This window comes from Colletotrichum abscissum (assembly GCF_030869225.1).
Source record: "Colletotrichum abscissum strain IMI 504890 chromosome Unknown Scaffold_5.1, whole genome shotgun sequence".
NCBI lineage: Eukaryota > Fungi > Ascomycota > Sordariomycetes > Glomerellales > Glomerellaceae > Colletotrichum > Colletotrichum abscissum.
The window spans coordinates 553,247-575,947 of NW_026850431.1; the positions used below are offsets into that span (position 1 = coordinate 553,247).

The window sequence follows — 22,701 nt, forward strand, 5'->3', positions numbered from 1 at the left end:
TCAGAAAAGAGGGGATCCATCGAGAAACTAGGATAGGCCGCAAAAATAGTCCCAGAAAAGAAAAAAAGGTCGAATCGATAGCTTTTCGGCTGGCCCAGGTTGAGCATCCACATGATGGGGCCCTCGTGCCCTGCCACCCGCTAGAGGCGGATGGTGGAGTTGGACCCTTGGACAGGCACGACAGGCACGACAAGTTTGGAGAAAGACCACTTTAGCCTTTGCGTCTTCTCTGCGTCTGTGGGCCATCGATAAAATTCGGTGCAGTTTGTTGGTATTGGTGTGATGAAATCCCACCCGATCTTCGGGCCTGGAACCTAGTGACACCAAATAGGTGACGACTACTCGCCGGAGACTGGGCGACTGGTTTCCTGATACACCACTCTGACTCCGTAGTGCTTTGTCTTCCCACCAGATGATCATTCATAGCGGATGAGTTGTCAACACGATTGCCCGTAGAGTTCGGCGTGGAGTCGGAACCCTTCCTTGGAAGAGACCAAGGGAGACCGGCTGTCATTCCGTGTTGAGACTTGGTTTTCAGGGTCCAAAGCAAAACCCCTAGCATCTCATAGCGTCGTGGTCAGTTGTCGGCGCGGTTGAAAGGCCGAGATATTCATAGAATAGGCGGCGGTGCAAGGGGAGCCTTAATTGGGTGTCACTATCCGTCCGCAGTATGTCAGTGACGGCCAGCCGCGTGCCAAACCAGGAGAACCAGCTTGGGCCTGGCAATGGCAGACCTGGCGCGCTTGCTATGTATTTCCTCGGCCTGTTGTGTTCGACGGCAGGACCGCGAATTTTCTCCGTAAAATGCCTTGCACAGCGGACCGGACTCAGCTGAATGCGTCGAACACCTTAGGTGCTGTATACCGTAGACTTAGAAGGGCACTTCAGATCGCCAGCGCCTTCCCTTGTGAAAGTGTTCCCGTCAGGTGGCTGAGCCTGAGAATTTCTCGTTGTATCACGTCCTGCATGTTGATGGAGTCTGGAGATTCTTTGCCAGCCTGCCAGGAACCCCCCTAGGGTTGCGAACTTGCGGCGGTCCACGGGGTGGTTAACACGAGGCACCGCCCTAGACACCTCGTTCAAGGGGGCACCGCTAGGCCGAAAGATCCATGATAGAAAGAAGATGCACTGTGTCTTTGGCCAGCTGCACCCCGGGGCGTGCAGCTGTGTAGAGCCGGGTCTACCGGTCAGTCTTGAGCTGGTGAAAATGAAGGCGCCTGATAGGTCGAACGTCTGAGCGGTCGTACTCCCTACACCGAGTCTCAAAAGACTGAGCCAACATTTTGCTTCTCGAGCAGCGGGTCAGCTTCACCCTGACTCGCGATGAAATGCAACAATGCGAATCCCTTCCAACTTCCAAGTTCTTCTTCTTTGCATACTGTATTTGCGGGTATCGAGCCATTTCAAAGCACAATGAAGGTTGCCACCAGTGTTGGGAACACGAGAACTCCTAGTCAAGGGTAGCTCACGTCAACCTACGGCAATGGCCCCAAAGCAAGCTCTCTGTCCGTACTGCCACGACATGCTGATAGTGTACTTTGGACGAAGGCACAACGATACTCCAAGGTCTCGAAAGGGTTTCTTCCTCTTTTCCCGTTGATACAACGGTGAGCGCCTTTGAACGCAGGGCTGGAAATTCGTGGACGTTGTAGCGCATGGATGGCCATGCAGACCGCCCAAGAGTTTGTGAGGTTGCCCAATCACAGGGTCGACATTTGAATTCTCCAAGCCATGCAGCCTGCTCATATCCGGGGAATGGGCATTGTCTCCAGCGGCAACCAAGCGCAGGGCTGGGGAGGCTTTCTCATTTCCAAGTCGATGCCTCGATGCCTCGCCAGGTTGTGGATGATAATATCTTGCTTCTGTCAACCGTATCGTGTTGCGTGCGAAGTAGCAATGCTGGTTCATGCACCTGAGAAGACAAGTCTCACTTGTGACCACGGCGTGCGTTGACTTGCTGGAGATGCGACGCTGTTAACCATCCTCCTGGGCTTGGTATCCAAGGCACGTGATTCGAGGTCGTCGTTGCTGAAGACCATGAACTTGGGAAGCTGGATGGTTTGTTGGCTGCACGGCAGCGATGGCCCTGGATGCGTGCCCGGATCTCACCTGAGTGGATTATGAATTCTTGATTCCTGGTAATTAGTATCCGTACTGCGATGGCACGGATGATCCAGCCTTTTGACCCCTGAATAAACTGAGTGGCGAGGGCCAAACATGGGTTGAGAACTCTTAACGGGCCACGAGAGCACCGAGCGCGTCGCAGCTACTCGCTAACCGTGAAAGCGAAAGTCCAGTACGGTGTCTGCATAATGGCTTCTTTCTCCAGATTGCAATGCGCCTGGCTTAGGTGGAGGATTCCTAGACCACCAGCATTTTGTAACCGTATTCAAAACCTGTATGAATACCCTCAGGCTGAAGAGCAAAATGTTTGAATTGCAGTGGCAGGAGTCGAGGAGGAAACACAAGTGCCCTGCCGGAGGTGAGCCGCGATCCGAGGCGACAAGACTGGTGAAAGCAACGCGCCTGATAATGTTTGGTTTGTGTGTGAGGCGCGTAGGAGGATCATCATCCGGACACACAGCTACCGGTTGCCATCCAGACTTCAGAGAGTGTGAAATTGTTTCCTGTGTGCCAGTCACGTTTGGCCGGTGGAGCCCTTCCGCTCTCAACTACCCTCGGGGGTGCTGCTAGTCTGTAGATGACAGAACTGAATTGAGAGAGGCGTCTGGGCACTGTATCTAGGACAGTGCCTCGGAGAGTGGAGCGTGCGGTATTTCTCTTCCTCCGCTGCAATCTCATCCAACTTCCAAGCCGGCAGAAGATGAAAATGCAATATACTCACATTTGCAGTACGTATCCGTAAAGCTTTGTTTTTGCTGGGCCTTGCTGCGGGTAGAGACGATAATGCCAAATGTGAAAATGCCGCGTTTGGCTAGGTGCTGGGCTCCCGGCAAGCCACCGCTGTCTTCGACGAATGGACGGTGGCACTGGTGGTCACTGATGAGCTGCAGGAATGAATCTTGGTGCGGTGAAATTGGAAATCCATTTTGTGTTTTGCTACGAACCTCTGTACTTCGTGACAGGGTTTCGCCCGCGTGGCCCGAAGAGGTTTGGGAATTGACTGCCACGTTTGCTAGAAAATGTTGATCAGGTAGCGGGACAGAGGCACGGAGGCAACTGAGACTGAGATACGCACACATGAAATCACGAGGCAGCCTCGTCTCGATGAAGCGAACTGGATATACGAATAGTTGACTGCGCGTCGTACTGGATCTCGCACCCTCTCAACGCTCGGTGCGGCTTAGCTAAGGCAATACGGACCTGACCCTGCAACGGGAATACCCTGCGTACTCTGGTCAGGACAGGTGGTGTCGGAGGCGATGCTCCCGAGGCAAGCCGCAGAGATGAAGATGGTTGTACGAATAGTCGAACACATACGAATAGCAGCCCTTGCCTCGCTCACCGGTGGTGTTTCCAACATGTCGAGATCAGCGCCGATCCCATCCATGATCCATCTCATCCTAGGCGGGCCTGGCAAAGAAAACCGTAGCAATGGGCCGAAGGTGAGGCAAATGCGAGGCACAAGGAGCGAGACCTCTTAACGCCTCATCACGGCCAATATCCGCCAGGCGCTGGCCGTTCAATGCGTTAGTGGTCGGTATGGTGACGGTGATTCGTGAGTGGGTGCTCTGCCGTCGTCATAGCCTGCCCAGCAAACCTGGGAGTCCGGGCTACCGGACTGGGGGATGATTTTGGCTGGGGAAGACAGGTGCAAGCTCAGACTCGCACTCTGAGAAGGACAAACTGCGTGCTGCCCGTCTTTGGGACCCTCGGGCGGCGACCAGGCCACAGAGATCACCCAGCAGATCGGATGATGGGCACAGTCCACCGACTCAGACTGTCCCTTGCCCATTGCAGTCGGAAATGCAGGCCAAGTGTGATGGGCCCTGAACTCCCATTCGCCGAACCCCGAATTAAGAAAAGGCCATTGCCCAGAAGCAAGAGACGGAGTCACGGAGAGCCCACGGCAGAGACGCAGAGAGCAGAGAGTGCCCAGTGTCACACTGGTGCTTGGTTAATTGCCCTGCCCTTGCCCCTGGTGCGAGTGTTGCGTGTGGGCTGTGGATGACTGCGAAACCAAACTCGTTGAGTATGGAGGCTTGTTGCTAGGTAATTGCTATCGAAAGGACCAGTCCTCTGTCAGGTCTGTGGCCTAGGCTGGGCTGCCCAGGACGCTCTCAGGGATGAAGTGTATATATGGAAGATGAGGACCCACTGTTTAACTCCATCGTTTTACATTACTAGAGGATTACCGCAGTATATATAGACGCTACCCTGCCCTCGAATTCCGCACTATTTAACCTTAACCCTTTTCTTACCTATTCTTTCTTCTATTTTACCCTCTCCCTTATTAAAAGATCGCTAGAATTATAATTTTAATAGCTTATTAATAAACTAATATTATTATTTAAAAATAAGTAACCTACTCTTATATATAAGTACTAAAAGTCTTATTATTATAAAAATAGTAATAAATATATTAAAGTACTTAAAAAAGCTTTTTAATAAACTTTTAATACTATTTAAAATAATTATCCTCGAGTTATAAAAAAAAACCGAGGTACTATATTAATACGGCCCTATTTATCTCGTTAATATTAATAATACCCTTTTTAATATAAAATATATTAATAATACTCTACGGCCGTATTATTATACTTTATAAATCGTACCTAACGTTAATAAGGATTCTAACGTTATTTACTAAGTATTTTATTAAAGTTATTATTATAAAGTTAGTTTAGTTATTAATATTTTAATAAGTATTTTAACTTAACTTAAAAGCTCTTATAGCTCTTAATTAAAAGCTTTTAAAAGACTTATAATTAAACTTTTTATTTATTATAAATAAAGCTATTATAGTTAAAGCTATAGCACTATTTACGGACCTTAATAATAAATAGTTAGTAATATAGTTATTTTTTTTTTATAATAAGCTTAAAAAAATATCTTAATTTAAGTATTAAGTAGGTATTATATTATTTTATTAAAACTATATTCTTATACTTGTGACTTAAAAAGAATTAACTTTCTTCGATAATAAGGTACTTAGGAAGATAAGGACCAGGGCGATGCAGCCGCCAAACGGGGTCACGGGAATCGTCACTAGTTAGACCCAGAGAATCTCAGAGGTGCCGAGAGCTGCGACCAAGGCGGTCAGCGGTCAAGCCAAAGAGATGATGCTTGTCGGTGCTGGTGGAGGGGGGGAAAAGGTACCTCACAGGTTGCCTCGGTGCATCTTGTTGATACGAGTACCTGCTATAGTCGCGACATCCCAGCCTCCTTGACCCATATGCAAGGTACAGGCGACTGGCATAAATTGCACAAGGCTAGCCCAATACTCTGTAGTACATCTAGAAGCCTTGCGAGACTGGGGCATCCCATTCTCAAGGAACGCTAGAGCCGAACCGCCATTAACGACTTTTTTTTTTATTCCTTGCGCGCCGAATGACCTGTTTGGCTTTTGTTTCCATGGTGCACCCGGGGGTGTGAGAGGTGTGCTGGTTACTCGATCCGCATGGATATGGGAAGGGAGACTCGGAAAGATTCGAGATGGTGCGGATGCCTTGGTGTGCGTTCGACTACTGTGTTATGCGTACTATGTAGACGACGTCGTCGCCAGGGCAGTTTGGTTCGTCGTCAGGTAGACCAGATACAGCAGATACGGCAGACTATTGAATGATTGTTGTTCCTCGTCACTTGTGCTCGTGTGCCGGACGACGGGTGACTATGGAAATCAGATCGAAGCTGCCATTGATGGTAGGTATTGTGAGCTGTCATTGTTTCCTTGTGGATGAAGCCTATCTGACAGTCAGCTTTGCTTTTTCTCATTGCCGTTGGTCCTCTCACGTGCATGCCATGCCATCGACTTTGCTGCAGTCTCCGCGTCTTAACTGATGCCACGATGTGACAGGAAGAGTAGGTACTCGAAGTTTGTCCTGTCATTTCACTGATGGTTTGCAAGAAAGGCAGTCAACGACACAGATACAGCGTAGCGTCTCTTGTCAAGAGCGGTCTCACCTCTCTCGCGTCGTGCCAGTCTCTCTGGTACACCACCGAATTGTCCATGTTCTTCCATTTCCATGACGAGAGGTTCGAACTTTTGGCTGCTCTGTGTCGTGGTTGTGTTTTAGCGTGAGCTTTACTACAGAGACACCACCAACTTCGGGCCATTGAGACGTGCACCCCCAGGCAGTGCCTTGGACTCCACCAAGCCCGATTTGATTGGAGGAAGTGGTCAAGCAGGACTGGCCAGGAAGGTCAGGTTCGAAGGAGGGCGGCAGCCAGCCATCCAGCAACAAGCCATAATAACAACAGAGCAGGAGCCAACCAGCCCAGGAGCAGGAAGGAGCGTGGGAGCAGAGGCAGGAGGGCGAGACACCGGCCAGCGCTCCTGCAGTGTGTGAGTGCCAGGAGTGAGGTGCAGGCAGGTGCAGGGCAGGTGCGATGCTGCAGGTGTGGCCCACCCCCTGCCTCCTGTCTTCTGTACCGCCCTCCTGAGTCCTGGCCAGTGGCTCCTCTTCCTTCCTGCCTTCGGGCTGCTGCTTCCTGCGCTGCCTCGACTGTCTCGACTGTCTCGAGCGTGGTCTCTCCTTCCTTCCTGCCCTTTTTTGCCGCCTACGTCTCCTGCAGTCCTGCTCTCTCCCGCGCCTGCCTGCCTCTTTATTGTAAAGCCATAGATAACTCCCTGTCACAACTGGCAAGTGGCCCTTGCACCTGCACCTGCACCCAAGGCACGGATACACCTGCAACATGTTGCTGTCCCAGTCATGTTTTTGGCTGCCCTCAGGCATTTCAACCCGACTGACTGCCGTCCCTCCATGAATGAGAGGGTTAATGAAAGGCAGAGACAGATGTGCAGCATCGGGAATCCAATGCTAGAGCTAGGCCAATTATGTTGCTGCCTCAGACAGCAGAGTTCACTCACCCAACACCACCACCACCTTGACCCAAGTTCAGCACACAGATAGGTACTCACAAAGTGGTGAGCGCAAGTGAAATAAATCCATGGATCAAAATGGAAAGTGAGTGCCCGTCCGGCGTGAGGTGTACAATGGCGGTTGGCGGTCCAGTGATCCACCCACCCAGCAGCACTTTCCCTGGACCATCACCAAACAACGGCTAATGACTGGTCGATGCCCAGTTCCTTCCCCCTCCAGCGTGGCCCCCCCGGCTGCTTCGCAGCAGGAGCGGTGTCGTGTCGTGGACTCATGGAAGGTGAGAGTGGAGCCGGGGGCAAGAGTGCCCCCTTCCCTCTTTCAACTTTGACGTCCAATCTGAAGATTGAAACCCACACTCGTCCTCAATCATCCGGTGCCGCCCTTTTCTGTCCTAAAACGGGGGTCGGGAGATACGTATCGATCCCTCGCTTGTCCCGATGACGAAGTACCTCCGTACCTTCTTTTAGCGTCGTGGTCCCGTCGGAGCCAGTCACCCTGTCGTCTCCACGTTCGATCCAATCCAAGGCCCGCCCATGTTTTTTTTCTTCCTTTTCTCATTTGATCATCCATCATGTTTTTTATTTTAATTTTCGTCGTAACGCATTTTTTCCATACTGCTCGAGTTTGTAATTCCAGTCTACTATGTAATTCCGTGTCTGGCTCTCACCACCGAAGTGAGCGGGGGGTGGCCATGGGCAGTTGCCAACCATACTCTTGTAGCACCACTCTTGCCGTCCCCTTCTCATCCCCGTTGCCAATGTGTCCCAAATTGCTCTTTTGTCTACTTGTACCAGTCGACACGGCGAGGAGTACATAGAGCCATCCAGACACGGCACTGCCCATCCCACGATCAGCGAGACCTACGGAGTACGGAGTACATACCTACCTACATACACTATCCGAACACTGCTGCTCACAACCGGTCATTCCTGTGTTAAGGTGCCCGTGTCAGAGTACCTACAAATGCCCTGTTCTACTCTGTACTCTTGCCCCAAGTACCTACCCTGTGCTGCCAGCTGAACACTTGTAATCCCCTTCTCGTCTCGTCTCGTCTTGTCTCTCTGAGGTGTACATTCAAACTGTACAAGCTGCCCGTGGGACCTCTGGTGTGGAAAGAATACATAATACCTTACTACGTAATGTCAGCGAAAGATACTTCATATTGCTGAACCGTCAATCGACACGATGTTCTATTCCTCAATTCCCCTAGTGTCCAGAAAAGGTGGGTGGTGCTTGCTGCAGTGTGTGAGTTTTTTTTTTTTAATTCCCTCCAGGCCCGCTCCTGTTTCTTCTGGCCTGGTTCCTCCAGGGCGGTAGGAAAGTATTGAGGTACTTTGCTGGAGGTACCCTTACACTGACAGCCCAGGTGCACCGCACAGAGTATGGAACCGATGGGTGCCCACTTTGCTGCCGGGCTGTCCACTCCGTCACTGTCACCCCGTTTTCTTGGTCCTCCTACCTAGTCCCTCAAAGTACCCGTCACCGGCTTTTTGCCGCATAGGTACTGGCCTCATCCCAAGGAACAAGGTACCACGGCCAGGTACCGGGCTCGTCTGGGCTACCTGAGTCCTGGGTCCTCAGGTACCTATCCGCACTCCGTACACCACCCGACTACTGGGCTGCTACCGCCCCTTCCACCACCCCTTCCACCCTTCTCTCACTCAACTTCGCCCTCTCTCGCCTCCATTCACACGCACGCCGCCATCATTCCTCTCTCCACTTTACATCCTCACCCCCGTCCCCATTTCTCTCTCTCTCCCCATCTCCATCCCATCCATCCCAACCCGTCCCATCCATTCTCACTCCTCGAGATTCTTCTTGTCCGACTTTATTCCTCCTTCTCTCCCCTCCCCGAAACCTTCTTCTCTTTTCAAACCTCCGAATCCGCCGTATCACGACGAAATCCCCTGTCCTCGACTCTGCACGATATTTCCATCCAAAGCCGTCGACAACTCAGGATTCAGGTTCTCATCTCCCATCTCCTCTACTGCACGATATTGTCGAATTCGATCGTCGCCTCTCTACAACAACCGCCCGCCTGCCCCCCATACAGGGCCGACTACGTTTAGGTGCACGACACTGAGCAAGAACGTAACAAATCGAGTCGACTTGATCGCGTCTGCTGCTCGACACTTGGAACACCTCCAAGTTACACCGTCCTTTTCGAATTCGCACACCTGTTTACGGTCACCTTCCTCAAGGTAAGCTACAATCCCAACAGTGCGAACCTCCAATCTATCCAGAGTCATCCTGGAGAGCCTGGTACACAAGCTTCATCCAACTACTCGACGCCCGAAATGCGATCGAATTCCACATGCGGTATCGATAGAAGGCATGCTTCGGTATGGTCTGGAGACGTTCTGCCACCCATGTGCTACGATCGAACCGGCCTCAGTCAATGACCAGCCCTTGGTTTTAAGCACTGCAGTCCCAAACGGCCACATTCAAGCAGCAGCAAATGTTTCCTCCATGCTGGTGCGCTGGAGCTACACAATGGCCACTGCATTGGTTGACCACAGGGGACCCCCTTCTCTGCCGCTGTCGCCTACGTCGCCTCCCAGCATTTCCTCACTCCAATACCGGCCCGCCACTACTTGACGCATCGTTCGACGAAGCTTGTGTATCAGACTCAAGGCACAGACAGTCAAAGTTTTTTGATTTCCTGGATATTCTCGCTGACCATTCACCAAACAGGACAGAGCTGCGGCTTTCCATTTCATTTGCACAACTTTCTTCGTCCCTTCTATTGCGGCCTTTAGAACTCCTCTGACGCCCTCGACGACCTTTCTCCGTTCAAGCATCCTTTTCCCGAGTCAGCCATCACTGCATCTCTTCCTCCGCCCAAGATACATATCTTTCGCTGGGTCTTTCAGCCGTCCTCGATTAGCGACACGACTGCTGCACCTTTTTCATCGATCCGATCTCTAGACGTCTTGTTGCCCCTCCCCTCGTCGCGACTTCAACCCTTGATGGCTATTCGCAGCTACTAAGGGCTCGTGTCACCAACCCTCTCACCCAACCGACACACCGACTTCCATCGGCCTTGGACAACCATCGCTAGCTCGACGCGGCATTTCTCCCACTGCTAAGTGTCTCTTCCGAGTACATCGAGCAGTATCCTCAAGCCGACAAAGATCTACATTCGATCTTCGTCGGACTCCACTCAATACCGCCATCATGCCCGGAGGTGTCTGTGCCGTTCTCGACTACGAGGTCGACCAAATGGCCGAGTTCGTTGCCGAGATGGCCACCCGCGTTGTTATGCCGCTGTCGACCACGGCCGTCACGCCCCCGTTCCGCAAGTTCGTCTCGCAGATCCTCTCATCGACGAGATTGCCCAAGAGCACCATTCTCCTCGGCATGAACTACCTGGCGAAGCGGGTCAACACCCTCAAGCAGAACAACCCCTCGTACACTGTACCCGAGGGACAGGTTTGGCGCATGCTGACCGTTTCCCTCCTGCTTGGAAGCAAGTTTTTGGACGACAACACCTTCCAGAACCGTTCTTGGTCTGAGGTGAGCGGCATCCCCGTCGCTGAGCTCAACGCTCTGGAACACGAGTGGCTCGAGCAATCCGGCTGGCGTCTCTACGTCAACTTGGATTACAGCGCGGACTACAAGGCTTGGCTCACCAGCTGGGATGAATGGAAGATCCTAAAGGACCAGGCTGCGGCAAGAGTCACCCGCGAGAGACTCGTCCCCGCCATCGACACCAACATCAACAACAGATACGGTGGACGATCCTCCTATCATACGTTTGTTCAGCAGCAGGCGGCTGAATACGAGCGCTACGAGGCTATCAAGCGCAACGAGTTGGCTCATCAGCAAGCCTACGGCGGCAACTGGAATTGGCAGAATGCCCCGCTCACTCCTCCCGATTCTGGCTATGGCACGCCCGAGTACATTAATTCAGCCACCTCTACCAACGCTCGCTACAACGATTGGTTCTCCCAGGCCGCTACCACTGGCCAGTGGAACACCCGCTATCAGCAGCCCCCGCACAACTACTATGGTCACCGCCACAACCAACAAAACTTCCCTGGACACTATGGTTACCAGCAAACCATGTGGGAGCACGGTGTTGCGGAGTGTAGCTGTGCGAACTGCGTTGGTCCTACCAAGGCATCATCATACTTTGCCCACCCTAGCTTTGGCCAGCCTGTAATGGGCTAAAGTTGTGGCAAATCTGGCAGATTCACTCAATCGCCTTACGAAACTGGAAGAGATTTTTGCTATCGGAAAAGTTTGGGAGGTCTAGCGTCACCGGAGACGCGGACTTTGTTTTTTTTCTGGCATGAACGATACATTTGCATTCTTCAGATACCCTCTCACGACGAGAACCGAAAGAAGCGGTTATTTGACCGAATGGTCTACACGTCGGCATTCGACTTCACGACACGGGCACGTTTGCCCTCACTCGATACCATCGCTGCCACACGCGATTGACTTGGCTACTAGATTGTCTCGCAGCCACAATGCGTTTGGAGGTGGATGGTCACGACGCGCGGCTGCGACCCCTAATGACATATTTCTTTAATTCTTTCTCCCCTGGTATACGGATAAATTCATCACTGGCGTCCCACGGTCGCCATTCGCGATCCCCACGGAGTTTTCATTTCAATAGATCCTTTGGCTGTATTTTTGTTTGGTGTGATGGTGGTGGTAGTCTCTTGGCATTCACCTCACTGCTCAATCTTCGTACATCGACTCATGGTTCCGATCGGTCATTACCCGCGACAGCAACTCTACGAGTTTCGATTCCCGAGTCCCCCCGACGATTACCTACCACCAGCGACATCCATTTCCTTTGTGGCACGCCAAAGAGACAAACTTGTTTTCCTGTAATTCAACCTATTCGGCAACAACTCGGTTCCCTATCCCGGCTTGCATTCCGTCTGCGAAAGGCGGAAATTCCAGCTCTCAATTCGACAAGACCTCGCGGTCATTGGCGCCCGCCTTGTCGGCGCTGCCCCCTCCAAAAAGAAAGGACGAAGTGCATCAAGTAAAGGGTACATAGGATCACATTTCACTTTACTGGCTGGCTTTGCGCGGGCATACGATTTTCTACTTGCGAGAACGAAAAAAAAAAGGGGAGACTTAACATGGGGAGGTGTTTTGCATTCATGTTCACTGATCAAAAATGGGAGGCAAAGCCTTCAGGACGTGGGTACGGAGTCTCTCTTACTTTTTACTTTGTTTGGCATTTCTTGTTCATTCGGCACACTGGCTCGTCTCATTGCCCGGAAGGCACAATGTCAGAGGGCCACTGCTGTTTCTACGCCTTTTTACTGTTCATGACATTGTTAGACGTTTTTTTTTTTCTCTTCATGCCAACTTGTACCGGCATCCACTAGAGTGTTTGGGATCGGGGTTGGATACATTCAGTTTATGGGAAGGCAGGTTATCTGCTCCCCGACATGTGGATGGTGATGGGAGTGGTGGTTTTACGGATATGAACCCAACGAACCAGGCAGCTGTCGGGACTGGTGCTAGATTTGTATGTCGCCCAGTGGCCGCTGGTTAAGTAGGCACGTCGTCATGGGTACCGGGTACGCTATGATGTGGTTTACATCATTAGTAGGATTGAAAAAAGTTTTCGCCGAAAGGACGAGATTGGAAAGGAAAACAACGGATGGAGCACACAACGGCATACCCACGGGCGACGACAATGACATGGCCTACTTAGTGAAGACACTACAGTCCTAGACAACTAAACAAAATAACAAAACATGATGAAGCCAACACATTCGTCTCAGACGTTTCGATTGTGACATGAAAGATTACTTGACGGCGGCGTGAATCTGAAGGGCTATGAGAAGATGAGGTCTTGGGAGGAGGAATTTGGTGATGACTTGGAGTGGTGCTTGATGACCCAAGTGGCCCAGCCTACTTTTGATTGGATTGCTGCCCCACTCCAACGAGTACAGTGATTTTCTGCTCCCTGATTCGCTCATTTGCCAACTTTCCTCCAACTTCTCAACTTCGACCTCGGCCTCATCCTCTCACTCACTTGAGGCACTCACTCGCCCACAGACGTCTTCTTCAAGGACATCTTTCCTCTATCAGAGAGAGAATTTGTGATAACCCAAAATTTGAGGACCGTTCTTTTACTGGAACCTTTGCGTCATTTTGCCTGACGCCAGGCTCCCAATCTGAGTATCTTACGAACACCTACCTCACTGAGCATAAGACGGCCTACACGAGTGCTTGGCTGTACCCTAGCCTTTACCCCAGACAAACCGACCAACAACAGCAAGATCCAAAAAGCTCAGGAAGACAAGTAGCTCTCAAAGGGGTTCAAGACGAGGGAGAAAAAAAGAGGCTGCTTTACATCGATCAAGGCAGCAAATCAACCTGGGCCGTTATTCCTCCGTTCTCCATTCTGTTGCAGACGCGGAAGCCTTTCTCTGCTATTCTGCCCTAGAAGAAGGTTTCGATTATCGAACCTGGTGAAGAATCAACTTTTGAGGAAGAAGAGAAAGAGAGGAAGAGGGGGAAAAACTCACGAGACACGATGTCGAGATTCGTATCGGCGGGGGCCATCAACGCCGAGACAGGCGAGGCCGTACCCCAAGACACAACCGCAACGCCCGCAACAGACGCCGGCGCGAGCACCGCCGGCTCGGCGCCCAAACCCGCCGCCGAATCCAGAAAGAGCGCCGAATGGGACCTCGTGCAGAGAGAACTCGACGCGGAACGCAGGCGCAGGGAGGAGGCGCGCGTCAAGTCCGTCGAGGGCGGGGAGAAGAGTCTCTACGACGTCCTGCAGGCGAATAAAGCCGCGAAGCAGGCTGCGTTTGAGGAGGCGAATAAGATCCGGAACCAGTTTCGCGCGCTGGATGATGATGAGATTGGGTTTTTGGACGAGGTTAGGGAGGCTAAAAGGGCTGAGGAGGAGAGAGTTAGGAGGGAGACGGAGGAGGGGCTTGTTGCTTTTCGGAGGGCGCAGGGGGGTGGTACGGGGGCGAAGAGGGCTGGTGATGGGGGGGAGGAGGGTGAGGAGGGGGATGGGATGGGTGGTGAGGGGGAGGGTGGTGATGAGTGGGCTGTTGGGCCTAGGAAGAGGAGGAGGAAGGAGAGGGAGAGGGGGTTTGGGGTGAAGAGGGAGAAGGGGGGCGAGGACAAGGTGGATGAGAAGAAGGCGGACGAGAAGGGTGATGCTGAGAAGGGAGCTGTGAAGGGGAGTTCGATTGGAGCTGCGACTACGGCTACGATTACGACTACAACTGCCCCTGCGCCGGTGAAGGGGAAGCTGAGTCTTGTTGCGTACGGATCTGATTCGGACGATGAGTGAGAGGAGATGGGCCGATGGATCCTGGGACATGTTGTTTCTATGCCAGAGCACTTGACGGGGTGCTGTCATCATGGAGGTGCTGCTTCATCTGTAGATATTGATACCTGCTTCATGCTTGACGTGTTCTCCAGCTCGAGCAAGTACACAACTTATCCGCAAGAGCCCACAGTCTCACGATGCAATGTGGACAGAAAGGTTATCGGGGAAAAGAACATGATGGAAGAAAGAGGAGTGTATAGTAATATTCGTAACAAGCGGAGGGCTTCATGGCATTATTTTGGCCAGTGAACCCATAGTCTATGATAACCTCCCGCGCTCCAGTCCATGCAGCGAAACGGAAGAAGATACATGAAAAAGCAAAAGATGAAGAACATCAAGCTAGAATTACAATATGCTGTGAACCCTCCTTTACCCAATCGCTTTCTGTATAGCTGTGTGGGGTGGTGGTCAAGATAGTTATACATCGTCTCCTTTCTCTTCTCCTTCGTTATGTAGAACCAAACGAAATGAGGCAGAGAGGGAGTCCTTTACTCGTCGTCAATGTTTCCGACATTGGGCCCCTTACGCTCCTCCCCCTTGACGACACTCCACCCCCACGTGCCCAACGACCGCAGCGTGCCCTTGATCCAGCCCTCAATCTGCGTCTCGGGGATGACAATCGCCTTTGCACGCTCCTCATCCTCAGCCCGGATCTCAAACCGCCGCATACGCTGCGCGATGCGGGGATCAATGACCATGGGCGAAGCCCAGATGCGCTCCTTGGTCTTCTCCTCCTCGTCGGCCGTCGCCTCGTCGACGGGCTTCCAGACGGACTTGACCCAATCGCGTTCCTCATGCACCAGGGCACGCTGCTGTTCGTACGGCGTGGGGGCGGAGGAGTCATCTGCGGCGGTCTCGGGTTCGGCGTCGCGGTATTCGCGGGCGTGGGCGAAGCAGGCGGCTGCGACTTGGCGGCCTACGTCGTCTGCGAGCTGGCGGCGGTTGAAGAAGCGGCCCATACGGGTGAAGGTGCCGGCGAAGCCGAGGAGGTGGGGGAATTGCACCGGTTCCGAGGGGGAGAATTCGGTGGGGAGAGTGGAAGGGAGGTGGGAGGCTGAGTAGTCTGCCGTGGTGTTGTAGGGAACGGGTTGGCGAGGGCGGTCTGATTTCTTTTCTTCTTCCTTGGGCTTTTCTTCCTCCTTCTTTTCTGCTTCCACGGCACCGCCCTCTGTTTCTGTTGCGGTAGAATCTGAGGTCGCTTCTGATGCTGCGGGCTGCTCAGGGGTAGAAATTACCTCGGGCTTGGGAGGCGGGTCGAGGGGACCGAGCCAGCCCTCGTGTAGGCCGCGAACGTACTCCTTCCACGCGTGACGCCCGATAACAATGTCTCCTCCGGGACCCTCGAACTCGGGTGTGTTGTTCTTGGCGCGGATGGCGTCGCGAATATTCTCCTCGGTGGGGAGCAGCTCGACCTCGGGCCTCTCCTCCCTGCTCCTTCGCCTCCGAATCTTCTCCGCCACGGCGGCGCGGACGTCACCTTGCTGCCGGCCCTGGACAAACTCCCAGTCCAGACCCGAGGCGGCGAGGATGGGCTTGACGTACTCGATGAAGTGGTCCTGCGCGACGCGCAAGCCGTCGCCGGGCGGGGAGGCGAGGACGACGGTGAGTTTGCGCGGCAGCTGAGAGGGATCGGTAACAGGTTCGCTGGCGAGCGGGGAGACGGCAGCGGCCCAACGGGCTGTGGCGCGCTTCTTTTCGCGCTTGTCGTAGATGATGGCGGAGGAGATGGCGCCTGTGAGGGAGAGGAAGATGAGCCAGTTGCGTGAGGGTAGGCGTTTGGGAGGGCCGCGGAGGCCCATCATTTGCCAGACTGGATTCGGTTTCGCGGCTTTGTAGCCTTCTGCGGCGGAGGTGGCTGTTGTTGTGGTTGTTGTCGCAGCGGTAGGAGTGGGTGCTTTCGGGGCCGCCTGGGAGATGCCATTGTCAGTTTTGAGGTTCGTGATGGTAATGGGGACCGCTGGATGCTTACCTCGGGCGGCGTGGGGTTCGAGTCCGCCATTATGGGTGTATATTAGGGGGGGTGAAAGTATTTAGAAGTTTTCGTGTAAGACGATCTGGTGTCGCACTGAGAATGCGACTATGAAAACGGTGGCTCGCAATGCCTCAAAATGTCCTGTCCTACCTCAGGCCAGGAGAACTGAAGTGAGGTTTTTGGAAATTTTAGTCGCGATAAGAGCTTCGCCGAATTATCGGACCTATCTGTCCCTAAACGGCATAGTGCGGAGTGAAGACTGACCGCCTTCTATAAATGGAATAGTGCCCCGAGGGACGTACCGAGTGAGCTGTCACCGCATCTTCCTCTCCAGAGCCTCCTCTTTTACCATCAAAGTCAGGTACACCACTAAGTTCAAGATGAACTTCATATTCGCCTGATTTGGTGTAGGGAATTCCTTCCCATATTGTCCGCTTAGATCCTGATCCCGGTAATTGACTGCCCATGTGATGGGTGCTACACCGAGACCCACGTTGGACCAGTTGTCTGGCGATCCCCGAAGAACAGTGGCAGATCCTGATGCATGATCGACTTATTGCACAATGACAGCCCAAAACTCGCGATGGCAGGCAGCTGCATGGCGAATGGGGCGTCGTCGGGCCGTGGTTATTGGGCGACGATGGCAGCGAGCATGGAGCTCAATCATGGATCACTAGGTAAACCTGATACAGGCACAGGGCATCACTTGAGCCCGGCGGCCGTCCTCCGACCAAGAGCTTCGTCATCCCAACCGAGAACATAACGTGTGGCGGTGCCTTAGGCTTGTTGATTCCTCCTGTGCTGCTCACGAGATTACGCCATACGAGGTTGAACGTGGTGGTGCTGTGAAGGGGAACACGGCGTAATCGATAGACAGAGATGGTGCCAAGCTCGCCAGGATGCTGGTGACATGCACCAGACCGCGGCATCGAGGATAGAAGAGCAGGAATGCCATGCCATGCATACGAAGACGAAGAGTGTAACGCTGCCATGTGCCACGGATGAGCTTGTGAGCTTGTTCCTGTGGCGGGTGTGACAATCGTATACGATTTGGAGCGGATGAGAGCGGGGCGGCAGGCGTTCAATATGCTATTTATTGCTAGAGTCGTGTCTCACGGCGGCTGTACACGGCCGACGATGCCTCGTGCCGATGCCGAGCGTGAGCCAGGCTGTTGGGCTGGGTGGGTATGGTAGAAGACGACGACGCCGCCGCCGCCGCTGGACCGCTCGATCAGGAATGAGTTGGCAGTTGTCACACTTCAGTGGGGGGTCGAACACAGTAGAATTTCTTCTTTGTCTTTGGCTATAAGAGAACCCCTGTTGGAGCCTAGGGACCAAGTGACGTGCGGATGCGGACGAGACGAGATGGCGACGGGAGAGACGAACTAGGTGGAAGGGATAGCCATGCTTGTGGGTTAGGCGGGCAGGATGCGTAAGTGATGCGACCGCTTGAGCTTTCCGAAGGGCTAAACGGTATGGCCATTTAGAGACGTAGAGAAATAATCCGAACTTTCAGGTTAGGCTGTCTGCGTCCGGTTGATACCCAAGTAACCTTGCGGCAAGGCACTTGACGTGCTCCGGTTGGAGAAGGGAATTGGCGAGATGCCGGAACGATGTTGCACGGGGAGAAGTGAAAAGCCAATCGCGGAGGCGGAGACTGAAGATGGCGGTGGCACTTTAGTACCTAAGACTCGATGGGTAGTATCAAGTGAATGCTGGATCTCAGTGAAGGTCTCATGTGGTATGTCTGTTTCCCGGTGAAGAGGGGCGGTCATTTGAAGACTGAGGTTCAAAGGTGAGAGACGATTCGGAAACAGAGGCTTGAGAGGCGGTAGTCGTAACAGAGTTTCCGCTGGGTAGTCGAGGTCCCCGGGGGAAAGTCAATGACTGAGTCGAGTGAGTCGGATTAGAGCTTCAGCTCCGGGGGCTAGCTGTAGCATCCAGGGCCCGATACGTTGGCGGGCCGAGTTCCATGATCCATGGCATACGATGATGTCGAATTAGATGTTGAGTCTGGAGCATCAAGATGGAATTCAAGAGTCGGTGAAAGGGGGAGAATAAGCGAGTCGTCGAGGTGCAAGTAACTTCCCATAGTACGGAGTAAGGCGAGGTACATGTCGGCGGTCTCCTGCCAATTGCTTAGTACATCGTCCGCGCCCCTCCTTCCTCGTTGTTGTTTGCCGCCCCGCACGCTTTGTGGGTCCCGACCGATGATGGGGATGTTTGGGAAGGAGCTAGAAATGCAATGCAGCAAGCTGTAGACAGTATTGGTTCCTATTTACCAGCGTGTTGAGAGTGTAAGCGATGCACATCCACGATCGAAGTAAACAGTAAGTTGTCTAGACTGCTAGGGAGTGTACAAAGTAGCAAGAGTCATCCTCGCAAGGCATAAGGCCAGATGCCAAACCTCCAAGTGGAGGAGGTGCGGCGGAGGCATATCCAGAATCCCAGTGGATGCAGCTCCGACCCCACCTCACCCCGCTCATCGGCCACTCACAGCTCGGCATTGGCTGAATCTCAGGGGTACTTGGGGTCCAGCGAGGCCCCTCGACTTTCAAGGCCGCGGCGTCGCCCCTCGAGTGCCCCCTCCCCTGAGTTCTCAGATCCCCGCCTCGCCTCAGGTGCTGGTAGTGTAAATTTGTACGGAGTACGTAGTAGTGTGTTGCTCGTGGCAGGTGCGGCGTGGTTTCTCTTCAGGAGGTCCCTTCCCGTCACCCCGTCTGGTCTTGCCCTTTTTCTTGCTGCGACGGGCTGCATACCTTGCTTCCCTTACCTATTGTACCTTCCTTGAAAAGGGAAGGGAAGGAACATCCTACGACACTGACGTTGAACCCAATTGCATTCCTTCCTTCCATTCAAGGTTTACACAGTACCTCGGATACCTAAGTAATGGTTGACGGCGGAAGGTACCTGCTACCTCTCTCGACCAACTCCTGCCTTCCATTTCCAATGGAAGAAGTCCTTCCTGCACCATGACTCTGCTCCACCTCACTGCCGGGGCCGCTTCGCAGGTGTCCGTCCCTCTGTGCAGTGTGCACCCCATCATCACCCCTCCTCCTTCCCCCTCCCCTCCCATTCTCAGACCGACCCCAAATCCCAAGGCCTCCTCAAACCTTGGAATCAGCCTATTCGTGCCTCCTTTGTACCAAGTCCTCGACCGCCTCCTCGTGTGCGTGCTGAGAGCAAAGTACAGAGTACATTCTAAAATACCAAACACCAAAAACCACGTTATTCCATACGCATCCAATACCTTAGGTACCTTACCGAGTGCCTCGCCCAACATCAGCTATCCTGTCGGTCTCGTGACTTGAACCTCTCTCTTTCTCTCTCTCTCCTCGACACCTCGACGTCTGCCAGCTTTGCCTTTCCTCACCTCGCTCAAGCCACGAGGTGCTTCAACCTATCGCCTCCTGTTACCTGTATACACCGACTACACATAGCTAGCTTCCTAGCTCTGCCCGGTAGTCGTTGTTCTCGCCCTGCACTGCTGGCACCGGGGAAATTCCACCCCTTGGAGCATCAAGCCCCTCTACGCCACCTTTGCACCTTTTTGCTCCATCGGCAAGCGCCCTATCAACAAATCCTCGCCTCCCACCCCTTTTTTTTTTTTGCTGGTGAGCATACGGATAGACAAACTAGCTTCCTCGACCGCCTTTACACTACACTCACTCAACTTGCCAAGGTATGTGGTGATACTCCAACCTCCAGATATCATAATCTTCACGTCCTGTCCTGCCTTACCGACCTTACGTTTCCCCCCATCCCTGGCCTATCCTCTCACTCACTAGGGCACGCACTTACCATTCATCAAGTTCCAGTGGGTTGCGAGGACCTCCCATCCACTCACCCGCCCACCGCAATCTATTCTTCTCGACTTCCGCCCCGGGGAACGACCCCAATCCATCCAACCACCCGCCTTGACCCTGCGCACTGCGGCTGCAACCTTCCCATCTCCTTTAGCAGCCTCCCCGCCGTCTACCACTCTAGTCGTTGCCTCACTTCCACGGTCCGCTCGCCCATAGCACTGTCAATTAAACTGCCACTTTGCTAGTCGCCCGCACAGCCTGCGCAACTACCAACCCCTACCCGCACACGACGTGCCCCCCCGAGTCAAGACGAAACTTCTACACAATGGAGGGTAATAATAACCGTCTCTACCTCAACATCGGTAACCAAAACGATCGTCTGGGTCCCGGCGGCGACCGACAATATCCCACCACGCCTTCTACCTTTCCTCAGCCCGTCTTCCCTCACCAAGGCCAACAGCAGCAGCAGCAGCACCACCAACAAGCCGGCGGTATGCAGCACCAACAGCAGCAACACCCGGGGCAGCAGCAGCAACAGCAGTATGCGACCGGTTATGCTCAACAGGGCTACTTCCACCCGAGCCAGCAGCAGGGCCAATATCCTCCCCAGGGCCACGGCGACTACAACGCGGGCTATCAGCCTCGATCCAACACCCCGGGGACCAATGATCCCAATGTCGGTCTCGCCCACCAATTCTCTCACCAAAACCTAGGCGGCGCTGCTCGGGCGTCGCCCTACGGTTCCCGTGGGCCCTCGCCCGCTCAAAGACCTCGCACTGCCGGTGCCTCGGGACAGACGCCTCAGGGTTACGGACACTATGCGACGCCGCCGATGCCGAACCAGCAGGCAGCTCCCGTCGAGGTCTTTGCTCCTGCTCCTGAGCGACTCTACGAGAAGTACGGCCCGAACGCCAACAACAACCAGAAGAAGTGTACCCAATTGGCATCCGATTTCTTCAAGGACAGCGTCAAGCGTGCTAGAGAACGCAACCAGAGGTGAGTGCAGGACAAAGACTTGCCAGCTCGAAAGCAGCCACGTGCTAATCTCTCGTTACACAGACAATCCGAGATGGAGGTGAAGCTTTCCGAGCCTGGCCAGAGCCAGCAAAGGCGCGAGCAGATTTGGTCCACGGCCGGTCGCAAGGAGGGCCAATACCTGCGATTCCTACGAACCAAGGACAAGCCCGAGAACTACAACACCATCAAGATCATCGGCAAGGGCGCTTTCGGAGAAGTCAAGCTGGTCCAGAAGAAGAACGATGGCAAGGTGTACGCCATGAAGTCTCTGATAAAGACGGAGATGTTCAAGAAGGACCAACTTGCCCACGTCCGTTCCGAGAGAGATATCTTGGCCGAGTCAGACAGTCCCTGGGTCGTCAAGCTCTTTACGACTTTCCAGGACTCTTACTTCCTGTACATGTTGATGGAGTTCTTGCCCGGAGGTGACTTGATGACCATGCTGATCAAGTACGAAATCTTCTCTGAAGACATTACGCGCTTCTACATTGCCGAGATCGTGCTTGCGATTGAGGCAGTCCACAAGCTGGGCTTCATTCATCGGTAAGTCAAATGTTGTCGGTAAGCTCAGAGCCCGCGAAGCTGACAGGCCCAGTGATATCAAACCCGATAATATTCTACTGGACCGCGGAGGTCACGTCAAGCTTACCGATTTCGGACTCTCGACCGGTTTCAACCGCTTGCACGACAACAACTACTACCAACAGCTGCTGCAGGGCCGATCTAACAAACCGCGCGACCGTAACTCTGTTGCCATTGACCAGATCAACCTTACCGTCAGCAACAGATCCCAGATCAACGACTGGCGTCGGTCGAGAAGACTGATGGCCTATTCCACCGTCGGAACGCCCGATTACATCGCTCCCGAGATCTTCACAGGTCACGGCTACACCTTCGACTGCGATTGGTGGTCCCTGGGCACCATTATGTTTGAGTGCTTGGTTGGATGGCCTCCTTTCTGCGCCGAGGACAGCCACGACACATACCGCAAGATTGTCAATTGGAGACACACGCTGTACTTCCCTGATGATATCCAGCTTGGTGTGGAAGCCGAGAACCTGATTAGAAGGTGAGTAAGTCTCGAACAGAGGCATTTCAGGGTACTAATATGGGTCAGCTTGATCTGTAACACAGAGAACCGCTTGGGTCGCTCGGGCGCCCACGAAATCAAGCAGCACTCATTCTTCAGAGGAGTTGAGTTCGATAGCCTGCGTCGCATCAGAGCGCCTTTCGAGCCTCGCTTGACTTCAGCCATCGATACCACGTACTTCCCGACCGATGAGATTGATCAGACTGATAACGCCACGATTCTCAAGGCTCAGGCCGTTCAGCAAGCCCGCTCGGGTGTGCCAGCGGTGGTCGAGGAGTCTCCCGAGATGAGCTTGCCCTTCATTGGATACACCTTCAAGCGGTTCGACAACAACTTCCGATAAGCGCGACAAACGCATTGTTTTGGTGGCCAGCTTATTGCGACTTGTATCCCGATCCCGGGGTGTACCGATATCATGCCGAGCAAGACGCGGAGATTCGGAGGACCAAGAGAATACCTATCAGTGATTCGCTGGCGAC

At 53.3% G+C, this 22,701-nt stretch overlaps 8 protein-coding genes across 8 annotated transcripts; 4 read left to right on the forward strand and 4 right to left on the reverse strand.

Moving 5' to 3' along the window:
• Positions 1-2,798: 2,798 nt before the first annotated feature.
• On the reverse strand, positions 2,799-3,523 carry CABS01_02693 (uncharacterized protein; the record flags this gene model as incomplete). The annotated part of the gene is made up of 2 exons (XM_060536071.1): positions 2,799-3,238; positions 3,325-3,523. 2 exons carry the CDS (start codon positions 3,521-3,523, stop codon positions 2,799-2,801), a joined length of 639 nt encoding a protein of 212 aa, XP_060393983.1.
• A 1-nt stretch (position 3,524) lies between these two features.
• Positions 3,525-3,916, reverse strand: CABS01_02694 (uncharacterized protein; the record flags this gene model as incomplete). The annotated part of the gene is made up of 2 exons (XM_060536072.1): positions 3,525-3,635; positions 3,722-3,916. 2 exons carry the CDS (start codon positions 3,914-3,916, stop codon positions 3,525-3,527), a joined length of 306 nt encoding a protein of 101 aa, XP_060393984.1.
• A 1,746-nt stretch (positions 3,917-5,662) lies between these two features.
• On the reverse strand, positions 5,663-6,818 carry CABS01_02695 (uncharacterized protein; the record flags this gene model as incomplete). Its single annotated transcript, XM_060536073.1, has 2 exons — positions 5,663-5,735; positions 6,085-6,818. 2 exons carry the CDS (start codon positions 6,816-6,818, stop codon positions 5,663-5,665), a joined length of 807 nt encoding a protein of 268 aa, XP_060393985.1.
• A 3,363-nt stretch (positions 6,819-10,181) lies between these two features.
• On the forward strand, positions 10,182-11,177 carry CABS01_02696 (meiotically up-regulated 80 protein; the record flags this gene model as incomplete). Its single annotated transcript, XM_060536074.1, has 1 exon — positions 10,182-11,177. The coding sequence occupies one exon, from the start codon at positions 10,182-10,184 to the stop codon at positions 11,175-11,177; it is 996 nt and encodes a 331-aa protein (XP_060393986.1).
• Positions 11,178-12,144: 967 nt separating this feature from the next.
• On the forward strand, positions 12,145-12,528 carry CABS01_02697 (uncharacterized protein; the record flags this gene model as incomplete). Its single annotated transcript, XM_060536075.1, has 1 exon — positions 12,145-12,528. One exon carries the CDS (start codon positions 12,145-12,147, stop codon positions 12,526-12,528), a length of 384 nt encoding a protein of 127 aa, XP_060393987.1.
• A 990-nt stretch (positions 12,529-13,518) lies between these two features.
• CABS01_02698 (uncharacterized protein) lies at positions 13,519-14,298 on the forward strand (the record flags this gene model as incomplete). The annotated part of the gene is made up of 1 exon (XM_060536076.1): positions 13,519-14,298. One exon carries the CDS (start codon positions 13,519-13,521, stop codon positions 14,296-14,298), a length of 780 nt encoding a protein of 259 aa, XP_060393988.1.
• Positions 14,299-14,825: 527 nt separating this feature from the next.
• Positions 14,826-16,336, reverse strand: CABS01_02699 (uncharacterized protein; the record flags this gene model as incomplete). The annotated part of the gene is made up of 2 exons (XM_060536077.1): positions 14,826-16,244; positions 16,307-16,336. The coding sequence occupies 2 exons, from the start codon at positions 16,334-16,336 to the stop codon at positions 14,826-14,828; spliced, it is 1,449 nt and encodes a 482-aa protein (XP_060393989.1).
• Positions 16,337-20,440: 4,104 nt separating this feature from the next.
• On the forward strand, positions 20,441-22,565 carry CABS01_02700 (serine/threonine-protein kinase cot-1; the record flags this gene model as incomplete). The annotated part of the gene is made up of 4 exons (XM_060536078.1): positions 20,441-21,111; positions 21,175-21,675; positions 21,728-22,201; positions 22,250-22,565. 4 exons carry the CDS (start codon positions 20,441-20,443, stop codon positions 22,563-22,565), a joined length of 1,962 nt encoding a protein of 653 aa, XP_060393990.1.
• Positions 22,566-22,701: the final 136 nt, after the last annotated feature.